The sequence below is a fragment of the Salvelinus sp. IW2-2015 genome, linkage group LG4p (genome assembly GCF_002910315.2).
Source record: "Salvelinus sp. IW2-2015 linkage group LG4p, ASM291031v2, whole genome shotgun sequence".
Classification (NCBI taxonomy): domain Eukaryota; kingdom Metazoa; phylum Chordata; class Actinopteri; order Salmoniformes; family Salmonidae; genus Salvelinus; species Salvelinus sp. IW2-2015.
This window is the reverse complement of record NC_036841.1, coordinates 9,692,973-9,718,143: the sequence shown is the minus strand read 5'-3', so window position 1 is coordinate 9,718,143 and position 25,171 is coordinate 9,692,973. Positions and strand designations below refer to the sequence as shown.

The 25,171-nt window shown below is 42.5% G+C and overlaps 1 protein-coding gene across 1 annotated transcript in view; it reads right to left on the bottom strand.

Moving 5' to 3' along the window:
• The window catches only part of LOC111960431 (uncharacterized), a 46,912-nt gene extending 21,741 nt beyond the window's left edge, over positions 1–25,171 (bottom strand). The window contains exons 1-5 of the mRNA XM_070437915.1: positions 24,899–25,171; positions 3,563–3,732; positions 3,035–3,245; positions 2,345–2,510; positions 848–987 (exon numbers count right to left, since the gene is read on the bottom strand). Of these exons, the coding sequence (XP_070294016.1) occupies positions 848–987; positions 2,345–2,510; positions 3,035–3,245; positions 3,563–3,732; positions 24,899–25,025 (814 nt within the window). The 5' untranslated portion in view covers positions 25,026–25,171. The remainder of the gene's footprint in view (positions 1–847; positions 988–2,344; positions 2,511–3,034; positions 3,246–3,562; positions 3,733–24,898) is intronic.

Below are 25,171 nucleotides of genomic sequence, written 5' to 3'. Positions count from 1 at the left end.
TATGACCAATTTATGCAGAAATCCAGTTCATTCCAAAGGGTTCACATYCTTTTTCTTGCCACTGTATAATATAAAATCCATAGATGGCAGTTCCCATTCAAATCAGGACTGGCAGCCATTGCTATCGTACCCATGAGTCTAACAGTCAAATTGCCAGGGTAAGAGTTTACAATACCTTTCTATGGATTGTATGTCTATGGCCACAATGCGACAAGCTGTATATTTGGCGCACTTMCTGCCCAAATTGCAACCTTCCCGACTGTAAACATACGAGTAACTGCCAAAATAAAGCAAATACTTGAGTAATGAAAGACAAAGTATATGTTATGGTGTGGGGTGCATTTTCCTGGCATGGTTTAGGTCCACTTGTAGAATTGATGCCTTTTAAGACACTTTATGTTAACTTTATTTTAGGAGTTACCTGTATGGGCTTGTGATAAAACTTTATCCACAGTTCTTTTTTTGAAACTATTGATCGAGCCCGTCCTCCCCAATTAAGATGCCACCAACCTCCTGTGATATATATATATATATATATATATACTGTATATACATATGTTTTTGTCTCTTGGGCCCTCTACGGGCTTGGGCCAAGGTGCTTCAGTCCCTGTAAGCCCCTGCATTAAACCGGCCCTGCTCAGCGGTGTCACTCACAGCAGGCTGCTGAGGGGAGGACGGCTCATAATGATGACTGGAACGGAGCAAATGGAATGGCATCATGGAAACCATGTGTTTGATACCATTCCACCTATTCTGCTCCAGCCATTACCACGAGCCCGTCCTCCCCAATTAAGGTGCCACCAGCCTCCTGTGGTGCCACTGTCCCTATCTCAGTCAGAGTCATCACCTCCGTCGTAGTCAGAGCTCCTGTCGTCTTCCTCAGAGGAACTGGGGCCCTTAGTGCTGGCCTCAGAGATCATACCGTCCGAGCTGTCAACCTCTAGCACGTCATCGTCCATATACAGGTGGATGGCCCTTGCAGGGTGGCTAAGACACATACACACAGAGTACAAGGCCAGGAACAGGGACATACACACAAACACAAACATACGCACACGCAGAGGTCAAAATCAGGAAAGATTGAGCATGAATTTGCCTTTTAGGTGAGAGGCAGCCACCTCTTCAATGAATAGGAAAAGAACAACTCTTCAAGCGATGCCATCTTGGAACACCATGTTTGATCGGGATCAATCAATTGGTCTGGATTTTGTTGTTGTAAAAGAAAAATACTTCCATCGCCAAGTAGTAGAGTTGGCTTTTGTTGTTGAGGCATATGTGGTTACACATGACGTTGTTTGAATTGAAACCTAAAGAAGCACCCAATGCAGAGGGATCTGAAAACCCAACAGAATGAGAGGCAAAGTAGTCCCTTCATCCATAGACCATAGATAAAGAACACTACTGATATAGAATTTGATGTGTTCAACTGACCATAATTGCACTGTCTAAAACAGACACATGGGGTTTCAACCGTCTAAAGGTGAAAAAACTACAATACAGTGACAGTCATAGTGAAATAGTAAATTCTTTGAAATGTTTAATAATTAGAAAATAATGATTTAACAATGTTGATATAATCAACTGTATGTTGATTATAATATTTGAGAAATGTCTGCTTTAAGCAAGTGCCTTAGGTCTTGCAGTGAATATTGACAGCATTTTGAGTATTCTGCAGTAGTTGAACATTTTCACTGATAAAAAAACACAACATCTGTTTAGAAATACAAAATCACTTCAGGGCAAAATCAAATAATATCATTGGACAGCAGTAAACTAAGACAGAAATGTAAAGACAGCTTGTCGTGGACTTGTGGTTGAAATGCATTGAACCAGATGAGAGAGAGACTGCCTGTACCTATACAACCATGGGCATTGGCTTACTAAGTCCTATGCGATTGGAAAATTATTGGGCAGATGTTAGAGTTTGAAACTGATAGTAGGAAATCACAATAGAAATACTGTACATTATTTTCCACAGCTATCTCATAAAACATCTACACTTAAACAGGAAATGTGTTAAGAAGCCCATTTGATATACAGGAAAATATTAATGCAGGCCTACTGTCTTTCCAGAAAGGTGCATGGTGGTAAGATACAGGATCCAGCAGATGGATAATTTACAGTAGTATTCTAAGGCACTTTTAATCTGCTCTTTGTAAAAACATCTGCCCAACGATAGGTCCAGGTTTTGGTTCCAAAGCTAGGTTCAGAGGAGAGTGTCCACGCAGACAGAGCAATTGACTGAGCCCAGTCCCAGAGGTGAGCACCACAGAGCCCAGCCAGAGGGAAGACAGGTTGGAGAGATCCCACTCTCTCTCGCTCCTTCTCGCTCTCTCTGTCTTACCACACTGTAGGGTCCTTTCTCTCTCTGCGAGGCAGTTCCTCCACCCACTCCTCCTGTCTCTTCTTGAGACATTGCCTTATTGACATGATGATGACGAGGAGGATGACCATCAGCATGATGGCGCCCCCGATGGCTGCAGCCAGAATGACAATCTCAGAGAAGGAGGCTGGAAAGAAAAGAGGGGGAAATAAGTAAAGTAAGAGGAAACTCTCTATTCGAAAAAGACTAGATGGCTGGTTCCCAGGGGAGGTACATGATGATGACCTTATGGGATGTTTTAGGATTTTTTTTAATGTATCAACAGCAAACATATTATCCCATTACAGTAGCAATGTCAGCTAGTACCTGCTGTGAGAAAGGAGCTGCTGGATTGAATAAATGACAAATGGGACAGATTGGTTTTGTAAAGATTGCTGGGAGGTTTTCACAGCCTGAGGCCAAAGATTGGACAGCAGACACGTCTACAGTATATTTTAACCTTCCTAGGAAGGCTTCCTAGGTTCCTAGGAAAATATGCAGTATTTTGTTTTTTTATGTGTTATTCCTTACATTGGTACCCCAGGTAATCTTAGGTTTCATTACATACAGTTGGGGGGAACTACTGAATATAAGAGCAACGTCAACTCACCATCGTTACAACCAGGAATATGACCAGCACCCTTGTACACTTCACAGTGGACAGACACTAACCTGTGGTGACCACGGTTAGTTTCACCTCCCCCGCGTTGCCGTGGACGTCCGGAGGGTTCTTCACCTGGCAGCTGAACGTCCCGTTGTAGGTGAACTTGACCTCACGCACCACGATGGAGGCGTCCCGCCCCATGATATCACCCGCCCATGTCGCCCGCTTATGGAAACGCCCTTCTGGGGGAGGGTAAGGCCTCTCATGGTAGTAGAACACCTGGCATGTATTGGCACAATGCTTAATGAGATCAAATTGCATCTCATTAGAGGGTAGTTAATTGTATCTAATTTACTAGATTGTCGCCTCTAATAGAGCTTCTCCAACAATAGCGTTTCCAAAACAAGGTCATTTTTCTAAACGGTTCAGCCAGATTCCTAAATGACACTGACAAGGAGGTTGATGGCTGACTCAGAGGTCCTTGACAAACAACAGAATGTAGATTATAAACACACACACACACACACACACACACAGTCTCTGAACTACATCTCGAGGATGCCCAGAGGGTTCTACAATCAGCCAGGGTGACTCACTGACTCCTCACGGCCAGGTTCGAGGGGGCGGAAGCTCCATGAGACCGTGAGCGTTGCTGGGGTGATGGGCGAGCTGCTCTGGAAGTTACATTTCAGCCGCACATCTGTGCCGTTCACCGCCTCCACCTCCCCCGACGTGTACACCCTCATCCCACTGACCGGTAACATGCCTGAAGCCACAGGAACACAGCACAGTAGTTATGCCACAGAAACACTAGTAAACATACATACATACATACTGTACATACAGTACATACATACAACATCAATACTGTATGTTATGGATGTTGGTGTACCAACAGACGCTCACACCCACACATTACAGAGAAAGTGCTGGAAATTAAAGAGAGACAAAACTTGGCAGCATTTTCCCTGCTCCAGATAATGGATTGAGTGACACGCACAGAATGGAGTCTGCAGTGTGGTCTACACACAAAAACACACACACAAACACAGTCCCAGGAAGGGACATTATAAAAAATATACATTTTCTCCCCAATTTCTTGGTATCCAATTGGTAGTTACAGTCTTGTCTCATCGCTGCAACTCCCGTACGGACTCGGGAGAGGTGAAGGTCGAGAGCCGTGCGTCCTCCGAAACGCAACCCAACCAAGCCGCACTGCTTCTTAACACAATGCCCACTTAACCCAGAAGCCAGCCACACCAATGTGTTGGAGGAAACACTGTACAGCTGGTGACCGTGTCAGTGTGCACTGTGCCCAGCCCGCTACAGGAGTCGCTAGTGCGCGATGGGACAAGGACATCCCTGCCGGCCAATCCCTCCCCTAACCCGGACAACGCTGGGCCAATTGTGCGCCGCGCCATGGGTCTCCCGGTCGCGGCCGGCTGCGACAGAGCCTGGACTCGAACCCAGAATCAGGAAGAGACATTCTTAAATCGCTCAACAGTTCCTGTTTCACTACAAAACAAAATTACATCAGTGCTCGGCTGATCATGTCTGTTTTCCTCTGATATTACATTGTTTTCAATCGCTTTAGTGCAATTTTCATAAGTATGTGATTCACAACTCTTAGTACAAAACTAAAAACAGATCATTGAAAAGACAGCTGCTTCAAAACTATAAGCACATTTTCAATTTACTAACTACCACACCACAAAATCAAATCATACAGTCACTTTTCACCTTAATGAGTGTTTCATCTAGAAATAAATGGCTCACATTACTTTTGATATGATTGTCTTCTCATTTGTTAAAATTTATTTTACTATAACTTAATCCAATCTAATTTTATTTGTCACATGCTTCATAGACAATATGTGTAGACTAACAATGAAACTTACGGGTCCTTTTCCATCAATGCAGAGTTAAAGATTTWAAAAAAGAAATAAATAAATACAGTGAATAACTAATAAAAAMAACAAGTAAAAATAACATGGCTATATATTTTAGTGAGTAGAAAATAACATGGCTATATACAGGGAGTACCAGTACCGAGTCGATGTGCAGGGGTACGAGGTAGTTGAGGTAGCTATTTACTGTACATATAGGTAGGTGTAAACTGACTAGGCAACAGGATAGATAGACAGTAGCAGCAGTGTATGTGGTGAGTGTGAAAATGTGTATGTGTCAGTGTGAGTACTGTATGTGTGAGTGTGTGTGTGTGGCATCAGTATGCATATGTGTGCATAGAGTAAGTGCAAGAGAGTTAGTCCAAAAAAGGATCAATGCAGGTAGTCCGGGTAGCCATTTGATTAGCTGTTCAGGGTCCTGTTGGTTCCAGACTTGGTGCATGGGTACCGCTTGCTGTGCAGTAGAAGAGAGAACAGTCCTCTAACACCGCCCGGTATAGAGGTCCTGGATGGCAGGAAGCTCGGCCCCAGTGATGTACTGGGCCATACGCTCTACCCTCTGTAGTGCCTTGTGGTCGGATGCCAAGCAGTTGCCATACTAAGCGGTGATGCAGCCAGTCAAGATGCTCTCGATGGTGCAGCTGTAGAACTTTTTGAGGAGCTGAGGGACCATGCCAAATCTTTTCGGCCTCCTGAGAGGGAAGAGCCATTGTCGTGCCTGTGTTGGTGTGTATGGACCATGATAGATTCTTAGTGATGTGGACACAGAGGAACTTGAAGCTCTCAAACCCGCTCCACTACAGCCCAGTCCATGTGAATGGGGGTGTGCTCGGCCCTCCGTATCCTGTAGTCCATGATCAGCTCCTTTGTCATACTGACATTGAGGGGGAGGCCAATAATGATCCTTTTACTGCAGTGGGCTAAATCAGGGTCACACAGAGTGTTTATTGGTCGTCTTAAACAAATCTACTTTGAAACAAATGTATACACCTCACACACATAGTTATGGGCTTAAAAAAGAAGACCCCTGTACCATGTCAGATATACTGTAGAGTTGAAATGTATTCCATTTGGAGTTTGCATCCCAGTACTACACTTTATTGTAACGGCTTTCGTTGGTGGAAGGAGAACCAAAAGGCAGCGTGGTACGTATCCATAATATCATTTAATCGAGAATGAATACAAAATACAAAAGAACAAGAGAATAAATGAAAACCGAAACAGTACCGTATGGTACTAACACAGGAAACAATCACCCACAAAACACAATAGAAAACAGGCTACCTAAATATGGCTCCCAATCAGAGACAACGACTGACACCTGCCTCTGATTGAGAACCATACTAGGCCAAACACATAGAAATATAACATACAGAACAAAACATAGAAAAATAACATAGAATGCCCACCCCAACTCACGCCCTGACCAAACTAAAATAAAGACATAAAAAAGGAACTAAGGTCAGAACGTGACATTTATAAACATCACCGAAGACTTAGAGAATTATAACAATGTAACTGTATGATACAAAGGTATGTGACAACTGGCATTACAGTAATAAGTATACAAAATGAAGTTGCTGGGGTCTTCTTGATGGAGGGGTTTCACACTGCTTTACTAAAATTGCATTGGAAAACACCATTTATATGCCATTTACGCAGTGAGTGAGTCCACACATTTCTGTATGTGATCTCAGTGTGAATCGAACCCACAACTCTGGTGAACTGAGTCACATAAGACATAAGCATGCCACCCTCCTTCAGGCCATGGATGAGGCATGCAATGACATCAATCCAGACCTATGTCATGCTTGGATTCGCCATGTTCAAAGGTTTTTCCCCAGGTGCATGAACAATGAGGACATTTACAGGCAATTTTAGGGGGGGGGGGGGGGGGGGGGGGGTTGGGGGCCCCTGGAGGTCGGGGCCACGGCACATGCCTGGGTGTCCGTGCTCTGGGTGCCCTGGGTGCCCGTTTGGCCCTGGACATTTACTGCAATGTAGCTGAGAACCAATGGTCAGGCTTGATGCAAACTAGTACCTTCCAATCGTTATGTTTTTTTATTAATTTAACTAGTTTAATTTTATTGTTGTTAATTATATCGGTATATTTATATTTTGGATCAATGGTTGTGTGGTGAGACATGTCTACAAACAAAATGAATGCACAATATAAGGTTTAGAATAGAACTTGCTGCATTACAAGTGTTACCAGTGTGGCGTTTTGTACTAAGTGTTTTGAAATGTCACATTCTTGTTAAATAGCAACAAGCCGAATGAAAAAAACTGTAATAAATTATCTTGGCCCAGTTAAATCAGAAGCCCGGCTTATTCTGTTCAGGTGTCGTCCGAGTTAAGATTGCCCTGTTTTGCTTTGTGGTTCTTTCTTTGTGTGTGTGTGTGTGTGTGTGTGTGGTGTGTGTGTGTGTGTGTTGTGTGTGTGTGGTTGTGTGTGTGTGTGTGTGTGTGTGTGTGTGTGTGTGTGTGTGTGTTGTGTGTGTGTGTGGTGTGTTGTGTGTGTGTGTGTGTGTGGTGTGTGTGTGGCGTGCGTGCGTGAGTGCGTGTGTGCGCGTTCATGTGTGTATTCTGCACACTTATAATAGTCTCCAGACAACGCTACACTCTTAGAAAAAAAGGGTTCCAAAAGAGTGAAACAATTTCAAAGATTTTCCTTAGTTACAGTTCATATAAGGAAATCAGTGAATTGAAATAAATTCATCAAGCCCTAATCAATGGATTTCACATGACTGGGAATACAAATATGCATCTGTTGGTCACAAATACCTTTAAAAAATAATGTGCCTCACAATGAGCCTCAGGATCTTATCACAGTACAATTGTGCATTCAAATTGCCATTGATAAAATCTAATTGTGTTCGTTGACATTAGCAAACCACTCGCGCACACGACGCCATACACATGGTCTGCGGTCGTGAGGCCGGTTGGATGTGAGGCCGGTTGGATGTACTGCCAAACTCTCTAAAACAACGTTGGAGGTGGCTTATGATAGAGAAAAGAACATTCAATTATCTGGCAACAGCTCTGGTGATCATTCCTGCAGTCAGCATGCGAATTGCAAGCTCCCTCAAAACATGAGACATCCGTGGCATGTTTTGTGACAAAACTGCAGATTTTAGAGTGGCCTTTTATTGTCCCGAGCACAAGGTGCACATGTGTAATGATAATGCTGTTTAATCAGCTTCTTGATATGCCACACCTGTCAGGTGGATGGATTATCTTGGCAAAGGAGAAATGCTCACTAACAGTGATGTGAACAAATTTGTGCGTATGGAACATTTCTGTGATATTTTATTTCAGCCCATGGAACATGGGACCAACACTTTACATGTTGCATTTATATTTTTGTTCAGTGTAATTAGAAGAAGTGTTCTGTCCCGTTAAAATGGATGGCCAAACCACATTTTGTAGAGAGTGCAATACCCCTTTTCTATGGGTAGGCACCAGGGGTGCTGTTCAACCCAATGACCAAGCAGAACATGACCTAGTACTCTAAAACCTCTGGGAAGATATGAGCGGTAGTACAGGGTTGTATACATTAGGGCACACCATACCAAAACGTTTTGCAACATAAAACAAAAATATGCATATAAGGGAAATACCTAGTCAGTTCAAATCAAATCAAATTGTCACATACACATGGTTAGCAGATGTTAATGCGAGTGTAGCGAAATGCTTGTGCTTCTAGTTCCGACAATGCAGTAATAACCAACAGTTAATGCTAAACCTAACAATTCCACAACTACTACCTTATACACACAAAGTGTAAAGGATAAAAAATATGTACATAAAATATATGAATGGTGATGGTACAGAAACGCATAGGCAAATGCAGTAGATTAGTATAGATACAGTATATACATATGAGATGAGTAATGTAGGGTATGTAAACATAAAGTGGCATAGTTAAGTGACTAGTGATACATGTATTTACATTAAAATGGGCAAGATGCAGTAGATGATATAGATACATTATATACATATACATATGAGATGAGTAATGTAGGTATGTAAACAGTATATTAAGTGGCATGTTTAAAGTGGCTAGTGGTAAACTTTTTACTATATTTCCATCCATATTCCATTATTAAATGCTGGAGTGAGTCAGTATGTTGCAGCGCCACTAAATTTAGTGGTGGCTGTTTAACAGTCGATGGCCTTGTGATAGAAGCTGTTTTTCAGTCTCTCGCCCTGCTTTGATGCACGTACTGACCTCCCTTCTGGATGATAGGGTGAACTGGCAGGCTTGGTGTTGTTTCCTTGATGATCTTTATGGCCTTCCTGTGACATCGGTGGTGTAGTGTCCTGGAGCAGGTAGTTTGCCCCCGTGATGCGTTGTAGCAACCTCACTCCTCTGGAGCCTTACGGTTGTGGCGGACATTTGCCGTACCAGGCGTATACAGCACGACAGATCTCTCGATTGTGCATCGTAGAAGTTTGTATGCTTTTGGTGACAAGCCGAATTTCTTCAGCCTCCTGAGGTTGAAGAGTGCTGCTGCGCCTTCTTCACAACGCTGTCTGTGTGGGTGGACAATTCAGTTTGTCCGTGATGTACACCAAGGAACTTAAAACTTTCCAACTCTCCACTACGTCCCGTCGAGTGGATTGGGGTGCTCCCTCTGCTGTTCCTGAAGTCCACAATCATCTCCTTTGTTTTGTTGACGTTGAGTGTGAGTGTTATTTCCTGACCACCAACTCCGAGGGCCCTCACCTCCTCCCTGTACCGTCTCGTCGTTGTGGTAATCAAGCCTACCACTGTAGTGTCGTCCGCAAACTTGATGATTGAGTTGGAGGCGTGCATGGCCATGCAGTCGTGGGTGAACAGGGAGTACAGAGAGAGGCTCAGAACGCACCCTTGTGGGCCCAGTTTGAGGATCAGCGGGTGAGATGTTGTTACCTACCCTCACCACCTGGGGGCGGCCCGTCAGGAAGTCCAGGACCCATTGCACAGGGCGGAGTCGAGACCCAGGGTCTCGAGCTTGATGACGAGTTTGGAGGAAACTATGGTGTTAAATGCTGAGCTGTAGTCGATGAACAGCATTCTCACAGTAGTATTCCTCTTGTCCAGATGGGTTAGGCAGTGTGCAGTGTGGTTGCGATTGCGTCGTCTGTGGACCTATTGGGTCGGTAAGCAAATTGGAGTGGGTCTAGGGTGTCAGGTAGGTGGAGGTGATATGGTCCTTGACTACTTCTCAAAGCACTTCATGATGACGGAAGTGAGTGCTACGGGCGGTAGTCGTTTAGCTCAGTTACCTTAGCTTTCTTGGAACAGGAACAATGTGGCCTCTTGAAGCATGTGGAACAGCAGACTGGGATAAGGATTGATTAAATTGTCCTTAAACACACCAGCCAGCTGGTCTGCGCATGCTCTGAGGACGCGCTGGGAATGCCGTCGGGCCTGCAGCCTTGCGAGGGTTAACACGTTTAAATGTTTACTCACCTCGGCTGCAGTGAAGGAGGTTTTGGTAGCGGGCCGTGTCAGTGGCACTGTATTGTCCTCATTGTCCTCAAAGCGAGCAAAAAAAGTATTTAGTCCTGGAGACAAGACATCCTGGTCCGCGACGGGGCTGGTTTTCTTTTTGTAATCCGTGATTGACTGTAGACCCTGCCACATACCTCTGTTGTCTGAGCTGTTGAATTGCGACTCTACTTGTGTCTCATACTGGGACTTAGCGTTTTTGATTGCCTTGCGAGTGAATAGCTACACTGTTGGATTCGGTCATGTTTCCGGTTACCTTGCCCTGGTTAAAGCAGTGGTTCGCGCTTTCAGTTTCATGCGATGCTGCCATCAATCCACGGTTTCTGGTTTGGGAATGTTTTAATCGTTGCTGTGGGTACACCATCGTCAATGCACTTTCCTAATGTTGTTGTTGACGCAATGCGGAACATATCCCAATCCACGTGATCGAAGCAGTCTTGAAGCGTGGAATCAGAATGGCGACCAGCGTTGAACAACCTGAGCGAGGGAGCTTGCTGTTTTAGTTTCTGTTTGTGGCTGGAAGCAACAAAATGGAGTCGTGGTCAGCTTTCCGAAAGAGAGCGGGGAGGGGCCTTATATGCGTCGCGGAAATTAGTATAACAATGATCCAAGGTTTTACCAGCCCCTGGTAGCACAATCGATATGCTGATAGAATTTAGGGAGTTTTGTTTTCAGATTAGCCTTGTTAAAGTCCCCAGCTACGATGAATGCAGCCTCAGGGTGTGTGGTTCCAGTTTACAAAGAGTCAGATAAAGTCGTTCAGGGCCATCGATGTGTCTGCTTGGGGGGGAAATATACGGCTGTGATTATAATCGAAGAGAATTCCCTTGGTAGAAATTGGGTCGACATTGATTGTGAGGATTCTAGATCAGGTGAACAGATGACTTGGATTCCTGTATGTTTTATGATCACACCACGGTCTCGTTAATCATAAGCATACACCCCCGCCCCTCTTCTTACCAGAAAGATGTTTGTTTCTGTCGGCCGATGCGTGAAGAAACCAGCTGGCTGCACCGATCCGTTAGCGTCTCTCGAGTGAGCCATGTTTCCGTGAAGCAAAGAACGTTACAATCTCTGATGTCTCTCTTGAATGTTACCCTTGCTCGGATTTCATCAACCTTATTGTCAAGAGACTGGACATTGGCGAGTAGTATGCTAGGAGTGTGGCGCGATGTGCCCATCTCCGAAGCCTGACCAGGAGACCGCTTCGTTTGCCCCTTTTACGGCGTCGCTTAGGGTCGCCGGCTGGGATCAGATCCATTGTATTGGGTAGAAGGCAAAACACTGGATCCGCTTCGGGAAAGTCATATTCCTGGTTGTAACGATGGTGAGTTGACGTTGCTCTTATATTCAGTAGTTCCTCCCGACTGTATGTAATGAAACCTAAGATTACCTGGGGTACCAATGTAAGGAATAACACATAAAAAAACAAAATACTGCATATTTTCCTAGGAACGCGAAGCGAGGCGGCCATCTCGGTCGGCGCCGGAAGTCCACAAGGGGCGCCGGAAGTCCACAAGGACTCCACAAGGTACAACTGAATGCATTCAACTGAAATGTGTCTTCCGCATTTAACCCAACCCCTCTTAAACAGAGAGGTGCATAGGGCTGCCTTAATTGATATCCACATCTTCGGCACCCAGGGAACAGTGGGTTAACTGCCTTGCTCAGGAGCAGAATGGCAGCTTTTTACCTTGTCAGCTCTGGGATTTGATCCAGCAACCTTTCGGTTACTGGCCCAACGCTCCTACCCGCCAGGCTTACGGGTAATCCCTTCTTTTTTCAGTTAGTTTTCTTCTGTTTGGTGCCTAATGAATATGACCCAGGGTCTATAAGGTCCTTTAGGGGCAAACACTTGAACTAGCTACATGTGATCTTCACTTATACTGGATAACTACCGTATATGGCACGCAACCAAATACAGTCATAATATTAATCGCTCCGATCTCTCCTCCCTCCTGTGCTGAGAGAGTTTTTGATATGGCTATAAGCCTCCCTCAATGTGAGCAAGACAAAGGAGTTGATCGTGGACTATAGGAAAAGGAGGGCCGAACAGGCCCCCATTATCATCGACGGGGCTGAAGTGGAGCGGGTCATGAGTTTCAAGTTCCTTGGTGTCCACATCACCAACAAACTATCATGGTACAAACACACCAAAACAGTTGTGAAAGAGGTCACGACAACACCTTTTCCCCCTCAGGAGACTGAAAAGATTTTGGCATGGGTCCCCAGATCCTTAAAAAGTTCTACAGCTGCACCATCGAGAGCATCCAGACCATTTGCATAACCGCCTGGTATGGCAACTGCTCGGCATCTGACCGTAAGGCGTTACAGAGGGTTATTGCCCAGTACATCACTGGGGCCAAGCTTCCTGACATCCAGGACCTATAGTTCCTTGCAAAAGAATGCATCACCATTTTTCCTATTTTGTTGCATTACAACCTGTAATTTAAATAGATTTTTATTTGGATTTCATGTATTGGATATACACAAAATAGTTCCAAATTGGTGAAGTGAAATGAAAAAAATWACTTGTTGAAAAAAATTCTAACAAATAAAAATGGAAAAGGGGTGTGCGCATATGTTTTTAACCAGGCAAGTCAGTTAAAAATACATTCTTATTTACAATGACGATGTAGGAACAGTGGGTTAACTGCCTTGTTTGGGGGCAGAACGACAGATTTTTACCTTGTCAGCTCGAGGATTCGATCTAACAACTTTTCGGTTACTGGCCCAACGCTCTAACAACTAGGCTACCTGCCACCCCTTAAAGGATTCACCCCGTTTGCTATGAAGCCCCTAAATAAGAGCTGGTGCAACCAATTACCTTCAGAAGTCACATAATTAGTTAAATAAAGTTCACCTGTGTGCAATCTATGTGTCACATGATCTCAGTATATATACACCTGTTCTGAAAGGCCCCAGAGTCTGCAACACCACTAAGCAAGTGGCACCACCAAGCAAGCGGCACCATGAAGACCAAGGAGCTCTCCAAACAGGTCAAAGTTGTGGCGAAGCACAGATCAGGGTTGAGTTATAAAAAATATTTGAAACTTTGAACATCCCACAGAGCACCATTAAATCCATTATTAAAAAATTGAAAGAATATGGCATCACAACAAACCTGCCAAGAGAGGGCCGTCCACCAAAACTCACGGACCTGGCAAGGAGGGCATTAATCAGAGACGCAACAAAGAGACCAAAGATAACCCTGAAGGAGCTTTGTGTAGCTTCACAGCGGAGATTGGAGTATCCGTCCATAGGACCACTTTACACTCCACAGAGCTGGGCTTTACGGTAGAGGGGACAGAAAAAAGCCATTGCTTAAATAAAAAAATAAGCAAACATGTTTGGTGTTCGCCAAAAGGCATGTGGGAGACTCCCCAAACATATGGAAGAAGGTACTCTGGTCAGATGAGACTAATATTTAGCTTTTTGGCCATCAAGGAAAAAGCTATGRCTGGCGCAAACCCAACACCTCTCATCACCCTGAGAACACCATCCCCACAGTGAAGCATGGTGGTGGGAAACTGGTCAGAATTGAAGGAATGATGGACGGCGCTAAATACAGGGAAATTCTTGAGGGAAACCTGTTTCAGTCTTCAATAGATTTGAGACTGGGAAGGAGGTTCACCTTCCAGCAGGACAATGACCCTAAGCATACTGCGAAAGCAACACTCAACTGGTTTAAGGGGAAACATTTAAATGTCTTGCAATGGCCTAGTCAAACCCCAGACCTCAATCCAATTGAGAATCTGTGGTATGATTTAAAGATTGCTGTACACCAGCGGAACCCATCCAACATGAAGGAGCTGGAGCAGTTTTGCCTTAAAGAACGGACAAAAATCCCAGTAGCTAGATGTACCAAGCTTATAGAGACATTCCCCAAGAGATGGTAATTGCTTATAGAGACATTCCCCAAGAGATTGTAATTGCTGCAAAAGGTGGCTCTACAAAGTATTGACTTTGGAGGGGTGAATAGTTATGCACGCTCAAGTTTTCTTTTTTAAAATCTTATTTCTTGTTTGTTTCACAATAAAAAATATTTAGTATCTTCAAAGTGGTATGCATGTTGTGTAAATCAAATGATACAAACCCCCCAAAAATCTATTTTAATTCCAGGTTGTAAGGCAACAAAATGGCCAAGGAGGTGAATACTTTCGCAAACCACTGTATATACTAGGTGGTGCAAGAGGAAGGCCCACAAAATTGTCAAAGACTCCAGTCACCCAAGTCATAGACTGTTCTCTCTGCTACTGCACGGCAAGCGGTACTGGAGCGCCAAGTCTAGGACCAAAAGGCTCCTTAACAGCTTCTACCCCCAAGCCATAAGACTGCTGAACAATTAATCAAATGTCCACCCGGACTGTTTACATTGACAACCCCCCCCCTTTCTTTTTACACTGCTGCTACTCCCTGTTTATTATCTATACATAGTCACTTTACAAATGTCCTCAACTAACATTGACTCGGTACCGGTGCCCCCTGTATATAGCCTCGTTATTGTTATGTTATTTTCTTGTGTTACTTTTTTATTTTATAATTTTTTTTACTTTAGTTTATTTAGTAAATATATTCTTAACTCTATTTATTGAACTGCATTGTTGGTTAAGGGCTTGTAAGTAAGCAATTCACGGTAAGGTACCTGTTGTATTGATTAGACAATGCATGCATCCCTCCCGTGCTGAGAGGGTTTTTGATATGGCTATAAGCCTATGGGTCCATAAAGACTGGATGCTTGTTCATCTAATGAGTTCACGCATGTAGCTGGGAAAACAGCTGCTGGGCTCGGCTCCCCAGGAACCTGTATTGTCCTTATCAGCAGTGCAGAGGGCTTCCTGTAGGCCACATTACCAGTAACCAGCCCCACTGTACATTAGACAGAGAGGGCCCTCCTTCATCACCAACACCAGAGGAGCGCACCCAGTTCCCCCTGGCCTTAATGTGTTTTAAATTGCCCAAAATCATTGAGGGGATCTTTTGGGTGGCGGCAGACTGATTGGGCCTGCCTCAGGAAATGGCAAAATTCTCAGGGACGAGAAAAAGGCCTCTATTTACGTGCTCCGACCTAGCTAGCTTGGCCTATATCAGTCCCAGTTAATGACCGTTGCTGGCAGAAAGAGGACGAGGAGGAGGAGGCTCAGACCTGTCTGTCCACAGCAGACTCCACACTGGCTTTTGTTGTGAGGGGAATGGGGCTACCGCACATAGGCCAGCATCACCCTCCTTCCCCAACACATTTATCTTCCACCAGGAAACTGGAGCACGGAGGATGGAGGGGGAGTTGGAGAGCGGAAAGGGAAGGGAAGGTAGACTAAATTGGTTCTCACACAGTACCTATTTACAGTAGGTTCATCCAAACTCAAGTATGTTAGGTAATCATCTTAAAGATCACACTATGAGATGCAGACCATTTGAATGTGTGTTACATTTTTTTAATCATATTTCCTTTAATTTATTAGGAGCATAAATAGCACTTATTTCTGTGGCACTAAATAATTGGCCCTGATTTCATTCGGAGATGCAGCAGCTTTCTTTCTGATGCCAGTGTTACTGATTAACTGATTAACAATGACTTCTCATAAGGGTTTCTGAATCTAATGTGGGTTTTAAGAGAGATAAAAAAAAGCTTGTAAAGTGTGTACCAATTACTTTAATAGCATGTCCTATACGTTATGCCTTTCACATTTAGAGCATAAATGCTATTTAATGAGGAATTAGTGACAGTTACAATTGCAAAATGGCACATTACTCAAGTGAAAGCAATTGTTGACATTATAAGCTGCCTAGCTAGCATATTTGGTTCCTTGGAAGTTGTGGGAATGTATGTTTTTGGTTTGCCATTGGATCTGGGAATGAAGCCATACAGTACGTTTGGTAAAACGGAATGTTTTTTACACGTTCTGAGAACAGAAGTGAAAATTTCACCTGTTCTGGGAACTTACATTTTTAGGTTGAAGCGAGGTTCTGACAGCGTTTTATTATGGTTCCCTGAACATTTTACTTTTGAGGTTTTAATAATTTATAGGTTAGTTGAAGGTAATTAAATACCGCTCTGAGAACACACCGCTTGCTTTGTTTGTGTTAAATGTTTTTAACTCCAAGCACAGATAGGTCACAAGAAAATGTATTTGATTAAGCATTAATCATGCAAACATGTTTCTTTTTATGGTGTCACGACATCAATGGGATTCAAACCTATGATCTTCTGTTCTGTCGCCATGAAAACAGTCCACTACGCCACCAGGATGGAGCTCGCATGCCATGTATTTCATTTTAGTCTATTCAAACAGACCCCATTTCAAAGGAAACAAGCACTCACCATGTACCAACAAACGAGTGTGATCCTACTACAGTGGTCCCTGCAGCTTAACCTCAAACCGGTGRGATTAGAACACTTATTTAGAACGTCCAGTTTTGACTGACGCAACAGTCAGTGTTTCAGCTGGCCACACTGTTTTTTTCACAGAAACATTTTGCACAAACACAGTCCTTACAAAGTTATGTCCTGAATGTGACCAGTTTATTTTTGGACATTCACAGAAGTCGTGACAGCATAACACAATCATCCAAACCAGAAAATGTAGGATACATTAGTCCTAGCGCTAACTGAGGAAAGATTGACATAACACAAGCGGTCAGAAACTACAATATGAATTAGCTAATAGAAATTCCTATTTACAATTCATCACATCACGGGTGAGTTCACCATTGATCATTTCGAAGAGAGAAGTTTGTCCGGTTCAGTAAAGCCTCAAACATAAATMGTCTGCAACAGTGAAATGGAGTTAATGAAGAGGCGGAACACACCTCAATTCCAACTGTTGTTAGAAAATAAAACTTGAAATTGACAAGTTGAAACATAGCCTATAGATCATTTGCATTCAGCCCAGGTTAACTGTCCTGTTGCGTAACAATCACATTTCGGAACAGTGAGTGCATTCTGACATCACGTGCATAAAACAACTCACGCTGGGGCAACCGTTAGAGATATTTGGAACTCGTGTGTGAAAAGGTTAAGATCAGGTGTGGCCAATGAGTGGGAGGGGCCAACACACCTGAACATACTTAACAAGATAGAGGATAGAGTTTTATTGACGCTGAGAACAGAATGTATATGTTTTTAAATAACATTCTTATAACGTTCTTTGAACATTACTAATGTTTTCTTGTTTTTTAAAAAGTTTTCTTAATGTTCTGAAAACATGACTTTAAATAGAATCATGAGAAAACCTGCAGAAAACATGCTGAAGTACTGAAATTCTCACAGAAGAACGTTGTTTCTTAACGTTCTCGGAATAATTTGAGAACATTACTTTAAATAGAACCATGAGGAAACATGTAAGAAACGCGATGCTGAAGTAGTGAAATTCCCACCTAAGAAACATATGGTTCTCAGAACATTATGCCCTAGCTGGGTATCCRGCACCATTCCCAGAACCTTGTGGGATGTCCTGAGAACCATATGTTTCTTAGACCCTGGTGAGAGCATGGTTGTCCTCTAATTATTTGTCCTATAATAATTTTTTTATACAACCTTCCCAAAAGATTCTGGGAAATGTGCAGGATACCCAGCTAGTGAATAATGTTCTGAGAACCATATTTCTTAGGTGGGAAATTCAATACTTCTGCATAACCTTTCTTTATGGGAATGGTGCAGGATAGTTGCTTGGCTTTGGAACATTCTCAGCACATTTAAGGAACTTCACCAAAAAAATGTAATGGTATTTCATTACTTTATCAGAACGTTTCTTAAAAGTTCAAACATTATTACATTTAATTTCAATTTTAGTAACGTTCTACGAATGTTCTCCAACTGGTTTGACATTGGGAATGTTCTCAAATAGTTCAGAGGACATTAAGAAARAATGTTCTTCTGTTGGAATTTCAGTACTTCAGCATAATGTTTCRTACAGGTTTRCAGATGGTTATATTTAAAATAATGTTCACACCTTGTTCCGAGAACATTAAAAAACAACGTTATTCTGTGGGATTTTCAGTACTTCAGCCAAATGTTTCCTACAGGTTTCCTCATGGTTCTATTTAAAGTAATGTTCTCAAATTGTTCCGAGACGTGAAGAAAACWTTCCATTAAAAAAATATATATATAATTGGTGTTCACAGAACGTTAATAAAACCACCCAGGAAAACTTTTAGGAAACCATAGTAAAACTTTGTCAGACCACAATTCGGAGTATTTCTTGATGTGGTCATTCCTATTCTCGACACAGATGATTTGTTTACATAGCAGGTTAGGATAATTAACGTGGCAAGTTAGGTGAGTTAGTGTGGCAGGTTAAGAGAATGAGGTTAAAGTTAGYAAAATAGTTAGGGTTAGGCTTAGCTACAATGCTACAGTTGTCAACAACTTTTGTCCCGACGTGAGAAAAATGGCTATGTAACAATGGTGAGCATCACTGGATGTAACTTGATATCAAGGAGCGGTCTGTAATTAAACCCTCCTCGTTTTTACTGGTCAGGAAACGTATGGCTTCGTTCCKYGAACCAATGGGACACCAAAAACGTACGTTCCCACAACTTCCAAGGAACCAAAGGTGCTAGCTGGGACACTGTAGGGGAATTCAGTGGGAACAGCCAGAGAGATTGGAGATGATGATATTAAGGGGATGTTTATTTGTTTGTCCGTCTTTCTGTCCGTTGGGCTCGTTTGCTTGTTTACGTTTCGAATTGGGACTTTGACTTCTAGCGTCTACTGACCACACCCATTGTCCAGTGATTTTTTTCATGGCTTATTAATAGCTAGCTATGTAGGGAAAGGGACATATCGTGAGGATGCCAGTGCAGTAGACTTGCAGTATGGGCTTGCAGTATGTCGCAGACAAGATAGACAGAAAAAGTAGGAATACCCATGTCAAGAAAGTATGAATATTCCACATTCTGTGAGTCATTTTCATACTTTTGTAGATATAATTTATTATAGCAGTGACATACTTTGGGATGAACATGTTCCTTCAATTGCTCTAAATCTGTTGCTTGAACCTGTCAGTATTATCTTCTCCCTGCATATCTTTTAGCCTGAGATCAGTTTATCTTATCTCTCTCTCTCTCTCTCTCTCTCTCTCTCGTTCTCTCGCTCTCTCTCTCTCTCTCTAGTCTATAAGGTCTCCGTGAATAACTGCATACAGTAGCTATTAAATCGGTGTTATGGCTCTATATGTGTTTTTAATCATCAAATAACATCAATCAATCAATCTGCTGCATTATAGTCATTGATTGATTAATGTGTCAGTCTCCAGTAGAGAGTGCATGTGGATGTTATCAACACAGTACAGAGTACCTTCCTTACCAAAAAGACTGTTGAAATGTACCGTAGGTGCAAATCTAACGAGTTGTTGTTACTTAATGTGAATAGAAGGTGGGTTTACATTGGATCTGGAAGAACAATGTAAGGCAACTCAACCAATCGGCACGGCTCTCCTCTCGGACTTGGGAAATTGTGTTCATTACAATATTTCCTAGATCGTGTCTATGTTGGTTTTTCTTCCCCTTTTAGGACCAGACTCCTAGTTCGCCGGACGAAACCTGACTCTCTTACAGGGGTGGAYAAAGAAACACTTGGGCCGGGTCTCCTACACACAACAACACAAAGCCTAAGAAGACTACAAAGACTCTCCTCGCTCCTTTGTGGGCAGAGATTTCACAAGCACAGGTTACGTTTACAAGAGCTCTTTCATAGTGGGAGGGAGYAGCTGAGTTCAGGTAACAACCTGCGTTCACAGGCCAAGCTACATACTCTCACTATCACTCGCTGTCTCTCACACACACACACGGTGCATGGGTAAAATCACCGGGGAAGCCAATCCAGAAAAAGAAGCCATATTACAACCTATGTGTTGTCATAATTGAGTTGTTTACTCTATAACCTGTTAGTTCATATGCCTTGACACAGTGATATATAGGCCTAAGGCCGAGACAATAAGAAGACACAGTGGCAGAATAAATTCAACCACACATTTGTTTGATTACAAAACCGGAGAAGCAACATCTGTTCATTGAATTCCACAAAACATATTGCAAGTAACAAACAGTTACATGACCTACAGCATGGTCAATCAAGTTAATTTTTCAGAGATTTTTGGACTACTAAACAACTATTGATTTAAAACCAAGGAGAGTTAGCGCAAGTTGCAAAGAAAACAGGAGCAGCCTCCACTATTCCWGCACCATTTCAACTTCTCTGTCACACAGTACACACTTTTAGTTTGTGTTATCCTAGGCTACCTGGCTAAAATAGTTGCTTGCTAGCCTAACTTRCTTCCTTTCATACGCCAGGCCAGCTAGTTAACATTAGCCTACTACATCTAGCTACATGTTGAACTTCCATCCTCTCAGGCCAGGGGCACAATGTATGAATTTAAGGTTGGAGCAGAATCACCGTTATAATAAATTTACTAAATTCTCCAGTGTGGAGAATCAAGTAAAACCATAAGTCCAAATCCCTATCTRTATCCATGGCTTATTTAGGAAAGGGACGATTGTAGCTAGCTATCTAGCCACCGGAGGACAACAACACAATGAAATGCAACAACAACAACAAAAAATCTGTCAATAATGACGTTTAGCTTGTGATGTGATTGGTCTGAAGCCAAATCCAAACTGGCTTCCCTAGACACTTTTCTTTTGGTGGCCCGGACCATTTACATCTGAGCTCACTCAGTTTAGGTCAACGCTGATTGGCTATTTTTTTTTTTTATTATCAAGGGAGGCCAAATGCTTGCTGGCTTCCCTTGCATTCAATGCTACAGGCGGCAACAATGCCATGCTCTTTATGACCAGACAGCATCAGATACATCAGATATCATAAGGTGAATGCACCAATTTGTAAGTCGCTCTGGATAAGAGCGTCTGCTAAATGACTTAAATGTAAATGTAAGATACGCTACACATACTGTCAGAGACAGAGGGGCACTGTTTCACCCGCTCGGATGCTTTCTCCGGTGAGATACATTCAGCCTCTTGCGAATTGAAGGAAATGTATGAAACACAGAAAGYCGAAAGATACATGATTTAGTAAAAAAAAATKTTYGTAKATTTTTTMGGGGGGGAAGAATGGCTTCCATTGGCATCCATGAATACATGCCACTGCACACACACCACACACAAACTCTTGCTCTCTCCCTCTCTCCCTCTCTCCCTCTCGCTCTTTCTCCACCCCCTTCTCTCTCTCTCTACCTCCTGCCCTCTCTCCCCCTTTTTTCCGAATTCAGGMGTGAACTGACAGACTACAATTRATCTTGTAGTATTGGCCAGGAAAAGTGTTTTTACGATAAGAAAGGATAAAAGTTGAATCCATCAAACCTCCTCTCCCACCTCGGCCTCAACACTGACTCAAGTAGTTCTCCACAGATTGTTGTTTTGGAGTAAAGTGCATTTTTTAAAGTCTTTTAAGTGGGCCTAGGTCCAACGCAACAAATGTACTACCACCCACACCAATAACAATCTAATGCTTTGGAGAAAACTTTTCCACACACCATATTTACAGGTAGCCATAGAGCCTTCGGGGTGGGGATAACTCTGGAGCATATATTTGAGTGGATCAATGAATTTTAAAATGTAATTTTGCCTCAGGGACTCCATAAAACATATTGGTAACACTTTACTTGACACCCAGTGACATGGTCATAACATGTCATAAGATGTCCTAACAGCTGACATAACTTGTCATAACTTGTCATAATATGGCCATAACACTGTCATGACCCATATATTTACACCTGTTGTGACATATATTGCGTTATTTTATGGCTGGTTATGACACCTACATAAGAGTGTCAAACTCCACATTTATTCAATTTAGGTTTTCGCCCTGCCAAGAAGTCTCCTTTCGTTTAAAAGTTTGTTTCTTAAATCCTTTGTTGTTGTTGTAATGAATTCTTTACAGTCCTGTTTTTTTAGATCATATTTTAAACAACTTGTAGAATATACACTTTATGACACTGTCAAGAAGCATCCTGATCATCATAATCATCATATAAGCCAGATAGGCCTATCACGTACATGCCCTTATGTCAGTCATCAATCAAAAAGAGGGTGTCTTGTCCTGCTCCTGAAATKTGCTCCTGCATTCATCCCAGTCATCAGCAACGGAGCATTGGGGTAGGTGCATGTCTTACATCAATGTGTGCGCAATTACAATGATAATTTAATATGGTCAGTTTAAAAATGTTATATAACATAAACATACTGTTGACATGTAGACTATGGTGTAACGGAATGTTTTGCCTTGTGTGGTAGGTTTGTAGGTGTCGCTTATGTAGGTGTCATAGCCAGCCATAAAATAACACAATATATGTCACAGCAGGTCTAAATATGTGGCGTGACAGTGTTATGACCGTATTATAACAGGTTATGACAAGTTGTGTAAGCTGTCAAGTACAGTGTTACCAACATGGTACATTACTTAGCTGTTTCCAGATGAATGAATTAACAACATCAGTTGAGTCAGATGAGCTATCTGAAATGGCTGCAACTGGTTTGTTTTTCCTGAGGAAAACCACTAGTTAACTGTAARTCCTTTCGTTTACATTATTGACAAATAGTTTGGAGAAAAACAGAACTGTCCCCCACAACAACTTTGTCATGCACAGGGAAGTAGATATGCCATCAAATCATTGTTTCAGCTTAGGGCCAAACCCATTCTCATGAAAGAAATAATCAGGAGTTTTAAGAGTGGCTTTGCAAGGCCCAGAAAGCAGTTTCACCCTTTGACTTTATGAGGTTAGCTTATAGGGTGGAACTTGAGATAGACCAAGTGGCTATCAACTGTGCCCCTGGGCTGCCCATTCACTTTATGCATAAAAAGTGTGTTGACTGTTTAGCATGTCAAAACACTTTCCTTGGTGATATTGACCCTGAACTAATAACAGTGGTGCAAAAGAAGTGGCCCTTCTCTATTATGGCAAATTACATGTGATCAACTATGCTAAAATGGCCAACCAAATATCTGGAGGTTATGTAACCAGCACAGGCAGGCAATTCATTATTGCTCTGAACACGTGCGTGTGTGTGTGTGCGTGTGTGCGTGTGTGTGTGTGTCAAGATGGTAAACAAGGATTGTCAGGACAAGCTGACACATGCATGATTGTGTGTCCATGAGCTCTCAAGCTCATGGAATAGGCTGGTTGAGATGTAGGAAAGCAAAGAAAGGAAACGTAGGTATACATTATGAAAGGAAACCCAGTCATGGCAAGAATTAACATTTATCACCAATGGCAGAATATCACGTAATGGTTAAGAGAGTATTGTGATAGCTTCCTGTTGATATTTTAGCTAAACAGGGGAAACAGGGATATTTACAATATCTAAACAACTTCTCTCTTTGGCCTAGAGTTGTCCTAAACAACCTAGAGTGAATTAATGAACTCCTCTTTAACAAGATTGTTCCTCAACAGTTGTGCATAGTGCTGACACCAGCGTAGTCTTCTGTAGTGCCGAGGGCAGGCATGAGACTGATTCTTAACCTAAATGCAAGATATTTGAAAAATTCCAAATGATTCCCATGGGGGGAGGGGTATCATGTCTGCTATGGTCAAAAGTGTCAACAGTTTGTTGCTCAATATTGCCAGTAAATTGCTCAAGATTGTCTATCTTTATTTGCACAATTAGTCAGGCACTCTGTTAATATGAATGAATTATTGCTTGGCACATGATGTCAATGTAAACCTAAGCAGCTTGCACCTATGCATATAATCCCCTTATAGCACACAGTTGGACACTTCCAGAGATTATGTCAAGGTTAAATAGGCCTACTTTTCTCAATACGCCTAATGTTCTCTACTGTTCTCCAGAGGAATATCAGTGACGCTAACTGCAATTAGTCTAGCTTGCTTAGTTGTATACATGATAACTAAATAGCCTACAGTTTGACCTATTTTCATTGTAATCTGTTTATTACATATCCACTGAGGTTCTTTGTGCATCTGCCAAGATAGTAGCTCATATGAGCCACTAGTGACATCCTTTGACTTGTTCACGGGAAACAGGTGGACCTTCCTACAGGGCAGTCAAAATCTCGGATCCATTTGCTGGCACGCAAGCACGGATACACATTATCAAAAGCAGGAAACGAATTATGTTGCATGAAGCCTCAAGACAATGTGTCTTTGCCTCAATACCGACAAATACGGTAAAGTCATTAAGGGGATAGGCAAGTTGCATTGTATAATCACGTCGGAATGCTCAGACGACCAACCCTATGCCAGCGCGTGGACCCAAGTTCCCACTTCACTTAACGCACCAGTATGAGTAAATGTTTTCACCACTTTACTGGTCTAATGCATAGAACAGCTACTCCCAAATATCACCATACCTTCGTAATGATGTGTCGAGTGAGGGATGGAGGAGAATAATTACTGATCAAACATAATCTAACCATGTGATCTGAACTGCTATAACCAGATATTACTAATAACCACAATTACTGTTCTGTTGGACTAGTTTCCATTGTTTGGATTCATTCAAAGTTAGTAGAGTAGGCCTATAAATCGAAATAACTTCAGCACACTCACCTGAAGTTGCTAGTCCGGAAAAGAGGACGAGTAGATAAAACCGTTTTACGCACATTGGAAAAGGTGTCCGGAGTCGACCCAATTGACCAGACCCTTGTGGAGTCCCCACCAACCCCCCGAATAACATCTGAAGGGACTGGACACTTCGAATTACTTTGAATTACACTTTGAATTATTCTGGACCTGTAGTTTAGACTGTCTGTAAACTCCAATCCAACACGCACTGACTAGCAGTCTCAACCGATATGGGACAAGTCTCAACTCGCCACTGCC